An 11,777-nucleotide genomic window follows, 5' to 3' on the forward strand; every position below is an offset into this window, starting at 1 on the left:
TCCCACCACCCCTTACCCAGTCACCTTGCACACCCCAATACAGCCATGGACATGTTACTGGAAAGGGGTCCCAATCCAGACCCCAAGAGAGGGTTCTTGGATCTCTCACAAGAAAGAATTCAGGATGAGTCCATAGCGTAAAGTGAAAGCAAGTTTATTAAGAAAGTAAAGGAGTAAGGAATGGCTACACCACAGGCAGAGCAACCCATGGTTTGTATGGTTATTCTTTGATTATATGCTAAACAAGGGGTGAATTAGTCATCAATTTTCTGGGAAAGGAGTGGGCAATTCCCAGAGCTGAGGGCTTCTCCCCTTTTAAGCCATATAGGTGAATTTCCTGATCTTGCCATGGCATTTGTAAACTGTCATGGCGCTGAGGGGAGTGACTTTTAGCATGCTAATGCATTATAATTAGCATATAATGAACAGTGAGAACACCCAGCAGTCACTTTCATCACCATCTTGGTTTTGGTGGGTTTTGGCTGGCTTCTTTATCTCATCCTTTTTTTTTTTATTATTTATTTTTGAGTCAGAGTCTCGCTCTGTCGCTCAGGCTGGAGTGCAATGGTGTGATCTCGGCTCACCGCAACCTCTGCCTCCTGGGTTCAAGCAATCCTCCTGCCTCAGCCTCCCAAGTAGCTGGGATTACAGGCACCCACCACCACGCCTGGCCAATTTTTGTATTTTTAGTAGAGATGGGGTTTTACCATGCTGGTCTCTTTGGCCAGGCTGGTCTTGAACTCCTGACCTCGTGATCTATCCGCCTCGGCCTCCCAAAGTGCTGGGATTACAGGTGTGAGCCACCGCACCTAGCCTTCCTCATCCTTTTATCAGCAAGGTCTGTGTGACCTGCACTTGTGCCAGCCTCCTATCTCATCCTATAACAAAGAATGCCTGACCTCCTGGGAATGCAGCCCAGTAGGTCTCAGCCTTATTTTACCCAGGCCCTGTTCAAGATGGAGTTGCTCTGGTTCAAATGCCTCTGACAGGCAGGGATAGGAAAACCACGGTAAAAATGTCCATCTGGAAAAGTAAACAATGGAAACACTCAGCAGTCACTGTGCATAGCAACAGGCAGATCCTCCTGGCAGCAATGGTGAGGACCTCACTCTGACAGAGGAAGTTCCTCAGTTGGCAAATATGATCAACTCAGTTCTGGGAGATCCTCCTTTTCCCATCATCCTGTGTGGCCACATCTGCAGCAAAGTGAGTATTAAAAGCTCTGGCCTCTTATCCTAAGTGAGCTTGTAGCAGAACAAGCCGCAGACAAAACCTTCAGACACTTGAGTTAAAGAAGGAAGGGCTTTATTCAGCTGGGAGCTTCAGCAAGACTCGTGTCCCCAAAAACCGAGCTCTCCACGTGAGCAATTCCTGTCCCTTTTAAGGGCTCACAACTCTAAGGGGGTCTATGTGAGAGGGTTGTGATCGATTGAGCAAGCAGGGGGTACATGACTGGGGGCTGCATGCACTGGTAATCAGAACGGAACAGAACAGAACAGGGAGTTTCACAGTGCTTTTCCATACAATGGAATCTATAGATAACATAACCAGTTAGGTCAGGGGTCGATCTTTAACCAGACCCAGGGCACAGTGCTGGGCTGTCTGCCTGTGGATTTCATTTCTGCCTTTTAGTTTTTACTTCTTCTTTCTTTGGAAGCAGAAATTAGGCATAAGACAATATGAGGGGTGGTCTTCTCCCTTAAGCTGACACAGGAACAGAAAACCAAATACTGCACGTTCTCACTTATAAGCAAGAACTAAACATTGAGTATACATGAACACAAAGAAAGGAACGACAGACACAGGGACCTACTTGAGGGTGGAGGGTGGGAGGAGAGTAAGGATCAAAAAAGCTACCCATCGGGTACTATGGTGATTATCTGAGTGACTAAATAATCTGTACACCAAACCCCCGAGACACGCAATTTGCCCATGTAACAAATCTGCACGTGTATCCCCAACCTAAAATAAAAGTTGGAAAGAAAAAAAAAAGATACCTATATAAGATAAATATGTACAATCTACAATGTACTTTTTTTTTTTTTTTTTGAAGCAGACTCTTACTTTGTTGCCCAGGCTGGAGTGCAGTGGTGCGATCTCAGCTCACTATAACCTCCACCTCCAGGATTCAAGTGATTCTCCTGCCTCAGTCTCCCGAGTAGCTGGGATTACAGGCATGCAACAACATGCCTGGCTAATTTTTGTATTTTTAGTGGAGACAGGGCTTCACCATGTTGGCCAGGCTGGTCTCGAACTCCTGACCTCAAGTGATCCAGCCGACTTGGCCTCCCAGGGTGGGATTACAGGTGGAAGCCACTGCATCCAGCCCTACAATGTAATTTAATAGCAACTCCTGTTACAGCTTCTACATTACATACTACATATTACATATATTTTTTAAAAAGATCTGACCTCTTTGGGGGTTGCTTTGGGGAGGTCAAATGATCATAATCATTCATTGTTATTCCTGGTTTTCTTGGCAATAAGATTCCCTCAAATACTTAAAAGGCTTCTGGTCTTTGTGCTTCCAGACAGTTCCAGGTGCCAAGAACCACATCCAAAGATGTCTTCTCCCTAGAGGTCTGGAGCCTGCTTTATTACTTTGTTTCCTGCTCTGGCCCAGCCAGCCCATTTTAACTCCCAGCTACCTTGGGGCTATTCTAAAACAATAGATTGGAGTGGGAAGATAACCCCCTTCATCTAGCCTGGCTCGGGGGCTGGAGCTTTCACTGGGCTTCTTGGGTGGCCTTGGAGAAAGGCTAAGTAACAACAGAACTCCCACTCTGTGGGTTATAAAGGCCTCTGTAAGGCCCCAGGTTTCTAATTTCTCTCTATGACTTTCTATCTCTCCTGACTTTTTTGGAATAATTTGCTAAAAGCCACAAAGAGCAGCCAATGCATATTAATATTCTAGCTCTTTCCAACCACTTTTCTTAGTGCTATGGGCTTGGTTGACTCATGATTGGTTTTCCACAATGTCATGAAAATGTTTTTTCCAGATGCTTTTCCCAGGGATAACAAGGGTCTTCAACTTTCCAACCTGCAATATGTGTACCCTTCCTGCATGCAGGAAAATCACTAAGTCAATGCCTTACGTTTTAGGGTTTTTGTTAAGACAGCACCACACTACCAGGATTGTACTAATTTCTGCTTATTTGTGAATAATTTAGCAGGAAAGCCTGCTAAAGACATCCAACAAGGATTCAGTGGCTCAAAGAAGAAAGAAGTGTGCACCCTCAGCTGTGATAGTCCATGGTGATCATTCCCAACTCACAGGCTGTTTGGCTCCACAAGGTCATTCAGGGACCTGGGATCCTTGCATCTCGTTTCTCTGGCATCCCCTAGGCCACTAGGCTTGTGGGCTTGATACCCCGCTGGGTTGTAGGCACATCCCTCTGCCCCCTTGTGGGAAGGAGAAAGAGAGTACGGGTGGGGAGGGGCTGGTACACCCACTATCTTAAGACTACACGAGAGAATCTGGGATGTATACACTGGCTGTGTGCCCTGGAGGAAGGGAAAAATCAATGTTGGTGAAAAATTAGCACTCTCTACCAAGGGGCTGGGAGCTGAATGGCCAGATGGCCTTTATGAATCAATATGGCCTTTAGCATTGACCGAAAGGATGAGAGTCTATGTGGGAGCCCTTCACCCACTTGCCCTTGTGAACCCAAAATATCTGAGACAAGTCTCAATCAATTTAGAAAGTTTCCTTTGCCAAGGTGAAGGACATGCCCGTGACACAGCCTCAGGAGGTTCTGACAACATGTGGCCAAGACGGTCAGGGCAAGGTTGGTTTTATACATTTTAGGGAGACATGAGACATCAATCAATATATGCAAGATGTACATTGTTTCCATCCAGAAAGGCGAAACAACTTGAAGGTGGGGGCTTCCGGGTCATAGGTAGATAAGAGACAAAGGTTGCATTCTTTTGAGTCCTTGATCAGCCTTTCACTGAATACACAATGTAGTCTGGCTCAGTAAATCTGCATTTTTACATAAACAATAAGGCAGAGGAAACAATTAGATATGCATTTGTCTCAGGTGAGCAGAGGAATGACTTTCGATGTAAACTATCAGCTCACACTGCCAGGGTGAAATTCAACAGAATTGTTTTAGGGTAAAGATCTTGAGGCCCTTCCTTGAGGGCAAATTGTGAAGGAGGTAAGTATGTTTTTATTGTTGTTGTTGTTGTTTGAGATGGAGTCTTGCTTTGTCACCCGGGCTGGAGTGCAGTCAAACAGAAGGAGCTGGGAAGACTGGGAGGGCCTGCAGGCCACTATGCAAGTCTGGCCCTGAGTGATGAAGAGAGGCAGAGAGAGTGGTTGTCCATCAACCATGCTGCAGGCTCAAACCGCTTCAGCAGAGCCATTAGGGAATATCTGAACCAATGACCACAACAAAGATATATCTCCGAAGCACAGTTCTGCCTCAGTATTCCAGCTCTGCATATGTTGGTAGGGAGCAACCCCTAGGGGGGTACAGCCTCAGTCAAAGAAGGCAGTAGATTCAAATCCAGAGCACCTGCTGGTCAGTTACACTCCCTGTAGCAGGAGAGCTGCCAAGCTCAGTCTCATGGCTGTGCTACAGGGGGTTACAGTGGGAAGTAACTCATACCTGTAATCTCATCACTTTGGGAGGCTGAGGTGGGAGGGTTGCCTGAGCCCAGGAGTTCAAGACCAGCCTAGGCCATATAGGGAGACCCGTCTCTACAAAAAATTTAAAACATAGTCGAGTGTGGTGGTGCATGCCTATAGTCCTAGCTACTCAGGAGACTGAGGTGGGAGGACCACTTGAGCCTGGGAAGCAGAGGTTGCAGTGAGTCAAGATTGTTCCACTGTGCTCCAGCCTGGGTGACAGAGGGAGAGCCTGTCTCAAAAAAGAGAAAAGGAAAGGAAAGAAAGGAAAGGAAAGGAAAGGAAAGGAAAGGAAAGGAAAGGAAGAGAAAGAGAGAAAGAAAGAGAGAGAGAGAAAGAGAAAGAAAGAGAGAGAAAGAAAGAAAGAAAGAAAGAAGGAAGGAAGGAAGGAAAGAAAGAAAAAGAGAAAGAAAGAAAGAAAGAAAGAAAGAAAGAAAGAAAGAAAGAAAGAAAGAAAGAAAGAAAGAAAGAAAGAAAGAAAGAAAGAAAGAGGGAGGGAGGGATGGATGGAGAAAGAAAGAAAGAGAGAGAAAGAAAGAGAGAAAGGGTTGCAACCCAGCTTACCTCTGACTATCTGTGTAGCATTGGTCAAGAAAATTAACCTGTCTGAGCCTCAGTTTTCTCACCTGTAAAATGCCTGCGAGACTTTATCAGGATGAATAGTAGAGTGTCGATCGAGGTGCTCACTGAATGGTGGTCTTTATCCCCTCTGCTATTTTTCCAGAGGCCAAAGGGCCTAAGGCCTACCCCAAATGTGCTTCAGGTGGCGGAGCTCAAGTCCATAGCTGACCTCAATTCCCTGGGATCATGGGCAGCCCTTGCCTTTCGAGCCCTGCCACACAGTGGACTGCAAAAGCCAAGCTGGCTTTTAAATCAGCAAAAGGAACTCTCTGCTAAACATCTCCCCCAGGGCCAGAGAGAAATGTTTAGCTGGCTGTTAGCCAGAGCTGGGACAGCCACTTGTTACCTCTGCCTGGTCTGGGCTCTAACCTGTTTGAAAACTCATCACCCAGGCTAGGACTGCAGGCTGAAGCCCAGGCAGGGAGGGGAAGGACGCAGGCGTCTCCTTGGACAGGCCTACAAATCCAGCCAGCTGGGCAGTCATCCACCCACCTAGACTCAGGCCTGCTCCACAGCTCCTTCAGATGCCCGGGCTCCTGTCTTCTGTCTCCTCTGAGCCCCATTATCCAGGAACACTTCTTCCTATTCCCCTTCCCTACTTCCTACCCCCAGGGGTGTCTCTCTCTCTCTCTCTCTCTCTCTCTCTCCCTCTCTCTCTCTCTCTCTCTCCCCCCCACCTCTTCCCTGTCTCAGTGTCTCTCCATCTCCCAGGGGGGCCTTTATCCTTCTGTCTCTCAACATCCAACATCCTCTGGCTCCTAATCCTATTCCCCTGCATCTCTTTCTCTTTCCATTGCCTTCTCTGTGTCACTGAGTTTTCCTGTCTCCCTGAGGGGAGGGACCTCCTTCCTCTCCACCTCTCTGACTCTTGCTCTCTCTTGCTCCTTCATTGTATGTCTTGCCCCCCCTTCCCTCCTCTTCTAATATTTGGCCCAGCCCAGTCGGCCCCAGCCCGCCTCTCCTTGGAGCTGTGTGCCACCTTGGAATGCCTGTGAGCACAGGGAGGAGCTGAGCCCCCGTGGTTCCACAGGGGTCTGGCAGGAGCTCTGATATGGTTTGGATGTTTGTCCCCTCCAAATCTCGTGTTGAAATGTGACCCCCAGTGTGGGAGGCGGGGCCTGGTTGGAAGCGTTTGGGTTGTAAGGGTGGATCCCTCATGAATGGCTTGGTGCCCTCCCCATGGCGATGTGTGAGTTCTCGTTCTGTTGGTTCACGGGAGAGCTGGTTGCCTAAAAGACTGTGGCCTCCCTCTTGCTCCCTCTCTTGCCACGTGACATGCCTATTCCCCCTCCACCTTCTACCATGAGTGGAAGCTTCTGGAGGCCTCACCAGAAGAACATGCGGGTGCCATGCTTGTACAGCCTGCAGAATTGTGAGCCAACTAAATCTCTTTCCTTTACAAATTACCTAGCCTCAGGTATTCCCTTATAGCAACCCAGAACGGACTAACACAAGCTCCCTACCCTCCAGTCTGCCCTCCGTCCTCTGTGCAGGGCAGAGATGTTCAGAACCAGAGAGCAACCCCCGTGTAGCCCAGGGGCCACGGCTTTCCAGGCCCAGCCTGATCCCTCTAATACTACAGCATCCCAGACTCCCTCCCTCTGCCTCTCTGGGACATGGCTTCTATCAGACTTCTTTCCACATCAGCCCTTACAACTGCCTGTTTCTGGGAAAACGAAGAAACGAGGACAAATAAGACATCACATTTATACTAAATAGTGGGACATTCACTTAACCAAATAAGGAGTATCTATTCAATAGAATTTATGAAAAGCTGTGATGTGGATCGATGCATACTGATATTAAATGCAAATCCAATTAATTAAAAAAGCAGGCTGAAAAATAGCCTGTAGAATATAAACTCATTTTGTAAAAGAAAATAAACATGCATATATAGGCATCACCTCCAAAATGTTAACTGATTTATCTCTGGGTGGTGGGAGTATTACTGACTTGTTTTGTATTATAATAAACAAATATTTCTAGGTCGATAAAAAATTACAAGAATAACTTAAAAAACAAACCAGGGCCAGACATGGTGGCTCACGCCTGTAATCTCAGCACTTTGGGAGGCCGTGGAGATAGGGTCACTTGAGGTCAGGAGTTCGAGATTAGCCTGGCCAACACGGTGAAACCTGTCTCTACCAAAAACACAAAAATAGCCGGGTGTGGTGGCACATGCCTGTGATCTCAGCTCCTCAGGAGGCTGAGGCAGGAGAATCGCTTGAATCTGGGAGGCGGAGGTTGCAGTGAGCCAAGATCATGTCTCTGCACTCCAGCCTGGGTGACAGAGACTCCATCTCAAAACAGACAACAACAGAAAACAACAACAACAACAACAAAAACGGAAGTAGGCAAGATAGGAATGCATCTTCCTCACCACCTCTTTATTCATTTCAACAGAAACATTTCGGAAGCACCTACTCAATGCTGGGCCTGCCCACAGCTGAGCAGGGAATATGGTCCCCACAATAACCTCTGTTGTTGGCTGGGGTAACCCAAGGAGACCCTTCAGGTAGCGGCTGAAGGCAGCAGGAGGTTCTTTTTGTTTGTTGTTTCTGTTTTTTGAGGCAGGGTCTCAGTCCATTGCCCACACTGGAGTGCAGTGGCACAATCACTGCTCACTGCAGCCTCTACCTCCCCGGGCTCAAGTGATCCTCTCCCCTCAGGCTCCTGGATAGCTGGGACCACAGGTGTGCACCACCACGCCCAGCTAATTTTGTGTGTGTGTTTTTTTTTTTTTTTTTTTTTTGGTAGAGAGAGGATTTCACCACGTTGCCCAGGCTGGTTTCGAACTCCTGGACTCAAGCGATTTGGGAGGCCTGGGACACCTAGGCCTCCCAAAGTACTGGGATTACAGGCGTGAACCACCGTCGGGCTGAGAAGGAGGTTCTTCCGCGGGAGAAGGCTACGCAGAGGGGAGGATCTCAGGCCTGAAGGGTCTAGAAGCCCACTGGGAGGTCTTCCAGACACTTGGGGCATCTAGCTCCTGAAGAGTAGACACAGGAGCTGCTGCCCAAGAGGTAAGACAGAGAGAGGCGCAGAGGATGTGGGGTCCGCCCCTCTGCCCTCAGGGAGTTTCTTTGGAGAGAGAAGAGAGTGAGGCTGGGCTCAGAGGAAGTTCCTCCCACCACCCCGCGGAGCTCAGACTAGTCCAGTGGTGGCAGCTGCCCTGGCAGGAATGAAGCATCGACCCACAGTGGCCTCACGTCTCTGAGGCCTTTGCAAGTAGAAGTCTCCTGCCATGATACCCCACCACAATGGAACCCGTCGTTGGGGACTGCCACAGCGTGTTCTCAGGGGCTGGGACACGGGCCAAATACCACAGCCACCAAGGCCATGGCCTGTGCTCTCTCTAAGCCGAGGGAAGAACACCCTCTTGGGCCCTGTGGTTCTATTTTTGTTTCTTTGTTTCATTTCCTCTGCTGTCCTCTTCTCCAGAGCCCAGCGCTGCAGCTGAGAGAATGGGTATCTCCTAGAGATTCCTGCCCCCCACGCACCAGCCCCACCACCAGAGGGCGCCCGAGCACAGAGACTCCGCAACCGGAGTGAGAGCCCTAAACCTGTCAGGGTGGGTAAGCCCTAGAGTAACCCTGGAGGGAGGGCCCTGGAGGGGGCCCCAGGGTGGGGAGCTGCCCGGCTCAACCAAATATGGTTTGTTACCTTGGTGGCCATCCGCAGCCAGGTGGCCCTGCCACACTGCTAACCCAGAGGATTTAGGAGGTAGACAGGGATTTGGGAAGTGGCTGAAGAGCACTGGAAAGACGAATTCCTGCGGTGCAAGGAGTCCTGGACCGGGAGTCCGGAGGAATGGGGGCGCTCCTTTCCCTGTGACCCTAGGCTTGTTTTCTCATCTGTAAACAAAGGCGGGGGGCGGGGGAGAAGGGAAAGACTCCATGGTACCCAGGTGCCCTTCAGGCTCTAACCAAAGACATGCCCCACCCTCCTGGAGGAACCCTGCGGGTCGCAGAGGAGGGCTGGAGACGTAGCGGCAGCGGTTTCCCCCGCAGCACAGGAGCGCCCGACACTGAGCTGAGTCAACTGTGGTCAGGGGGTCACCTGCCCGCGACAGCGAGCGCGCACCCACACTCTCGACCAACCCAGGCTGGCCCCCAGCCCACTCTCGGGTCCCAAAGCCCAAACATCTCACATTGCTGGCTCCGGCATCTCCCCACCCGCCGCCAGGAATGGGCGCAGAGGGATATGCGTCTTCTGCGGCGGGTGCGGGGTGAGGACCCTGACCCCAGCTCGGGGAAGTCAACCGCGGGGAGGAGACAGCTCTCCATCCTCAGCTCCGCCTCCGCCCCGCCTGCGGCTTCACTCCAGCCCGGATGCCGGCGATGGGGAATAGACCAGGGAGGCAGGAACGCTCTGGACCGGGGGTGGATACACTTGGGGAGGCAGGCAACCGACCCGCGCACCGGTGGTGCAACCTCGTTCCGGTGACCGAAGCTTGTGGAGGTAGCTCCACTCCCGGCTCCCTGGTCCGGCATCCCCCTGCCACCTCCTCCCCCACCTCCCCAAGTCTTGGGAGCCTGGGCCCCGAAGGTTCAAAAAGTCAAGAGCCTGAAAAAAATGCACTGTGCAAATATATTGACTTTATTTGTCTCCTTTCAGGAGCCTCACAGACATATCCAGGTAAAAAGATCGTTAAATAAACGCCTTCAGTCATCTCAATGCAAAAATAAATATCAATCCTCCAGACGCAGCAGCAGCAGCTGCTGCGCTGCGCCCCAAGTCCCAACGGCCACGCCTAACAATTATAAAAGTGTTCAGCGAGAGTGTTGGCGTGAGTGTGAACGGGTGTGCGCTGGGGGTCACGGTGGAGCGGTGTGCAAAATCGGAGTTGCAAACCATCGGACAAGGGCATGGAGCGGCGACCCGGGCGGCCCTGGCGACTCGCGGCCAACTCAGCGCGGGCGCGCCTCCCCGCACACACTCACAGCAGAGTTCGCACTGGGAAGAGTTAAAAAATAAACATTTACAAGGACAAGGAAAGCGGTCCCGCTCCCGGCGTCCCCGGGCCAGGGCGAGCGCGGCGAGGGGCGCACCGATCGGTTCGCAGCGGGGCGGGAGTCCGAGCGCGCGAGGGGCGGCGGTCCCAGGTCCTTGCGGGTCCCCTGGGGGCAGGGCGCGGGCTCTCTCGGGGTTCGCACGCCGGTCTCCGGTCTCCGCGCGGATCGCGTACGCGCGCGTTCCCCCCTCGGGCGGCGCCCCTCACAGGGCCGAGTCGGAGTCGCTGGAGTCCAGGCTGTTCCTCAGTTTGCAGCTGCTGAGCTGCTCCCGCTGCAGCGACAGGCTCTGCGTGCTGCGGCGCAGGCACTCCAGGCTCTGCAGGAACGACTTCTTGGCCTTCTCCTCCTCCATGGGGGACACCCCCTCCTCCTCCACCTCCTGGATCTCGTCGAAGGTCACCGGCTGCGTCTTGAAGCGAGACTGGCGCGGCCGCCGCAGCCGGCCCCGGCCCTTGGACAGCTTGGCGGGCCGCACGGGCTGCGGGAACTCGTCGGCCAGGCACACGAAGTGCGGCATCACGGCCTGGTAACTGGAGCAGATGCCCATCAGCTCGCCGGGCTTGGCGGCCATGGCGCCTCCGGCGTCTGCGGGGCCGGGCGGCGGGGCGCCGGGGCTCTCCGGAGGCGGCCGCTGCGCCGGGGCCCCCCGGGAGGCAGCAGCCGGGGGCTCGCCGGGCGGGGGATCCAAATCTGCTGCGGGGTGGCGGCGGCCCTCGCGGGCCCGGGCCGGCGCTCCTCGGGAGGGCGGGCGGGCGGACCCGTCGGGGGGCGCGGGGCTCGGGGGGCGCTGTTCCGCCGCGCTCCGAGGCGCTCGCCGCCGCTGCTGTTGCTGTCTGCCCCGCGGCGGCCCGGCTCCCGCTTATATAGCCCGCGGCTACCCACACGGCTGTGAGCTCGGATGACAGCGAATGCCATTTAAAGCGTGCGCGCCCCGCGCCCTTCCGCCTGACGTCGCCCCGCCACTCTGGGAAAGTAACTGCCCCTTCCCCGGCGCCGCCCGCCCCCAGCCAACCGGCTCCGGAAGGCAGGCCCAGCCCGCGGGGGTTCCGGGAGAAGCCGCTGCCCCAGAGCACGCGGCGGGCCCGAGCTGAGCCTGGGCAGGGACCCTCAATCGCCGAGACAGGGCGGGCACTGTCCCTTCTGGGATCCCCAAGTCTGCACCAACTGGGTTGGCCGCGGGGGCGCAGGTCACCCTCCCCCGCCCCCTGATCCCAGATGCACACACTCGAGGCGCTGGTTATTCCGCCGCCGGTTCTGCGCGGGGCGCGAGGCAGCTCCCAGCTCTCTGCAGCCTGGCGAGCCTGAGCGCCCGGCTCCCCAGAGCTGAGCACGGAGGTAGGGGCGGGCTCCCCCTTTGGATCCTTGCCAGCCCCCTCCGCAAGCGCGCGCTCGCGCGCGCGCCCACACACACACACACACACACACACACACGAATGCAAACACACCTCGATTATTCCATTCCGGTTCTTCCCTTCCCTAGATGTCTTCTTTATGTTTGTCTCCTC

The 11,777-nt window shown here is 53.2% G+C and overlaps 1 protein-coding gene across 2 annotated transcripts; it reads right to left on the reverse strand.

Moving 5' to 3' along the window:
* Positions 1-9,833: 9,833 nt before the first annotated feature.
* On the reverse strand, positions 9,834-11,181 carry C14H11orf96 (chromosome 14 C11orf96 homolog). 2 transcript variants are annotated; one of them, XM_025358015.1, is made up of 2 exons: positions 10,599-11,101; positions 9,834-10,148 (listed from the first exon to the last, which is right to left on the reverse strand). In XM_025358015.1, the coding sequence occupies exons 1-2, from the start codon at positions 10,841-10,843 to the stop codon at positions 9,926-9,928; spliced, it is 468 nt and encodes a 155-aa protein (XP_025213800.1). In that variant the 5' UTR covers positions 10,844-11,101; the 3' UTR covers positions 9,834-9,925. The 2 variants fall into 2 exon arrangements, with proteins under 2 accessions (XP_025213800.1, XP_025213802.1); XM_025358017.1 differs by having other exon boundaries at positions 9,834-11,181.
* Positions 11,182-11,777: the final 596 nt, after the last annotated feature.

Source organism: Theropithecus gelada, chromosome 14 (genome assembly GCF_003255815.1).
Source record: "Theropithecus gelada isolate Dixy chromosome 14, Tgel_1.0, whole genome shotgun sequence".
In the NCBI taxonomy this organism is placed as follows: domain Eukaryota; kingdom Metazoa; phylum Chordata; class Mammalia; order Primates; family Cercopithecidae; genus Theropithecus; species Theropithecus gelada.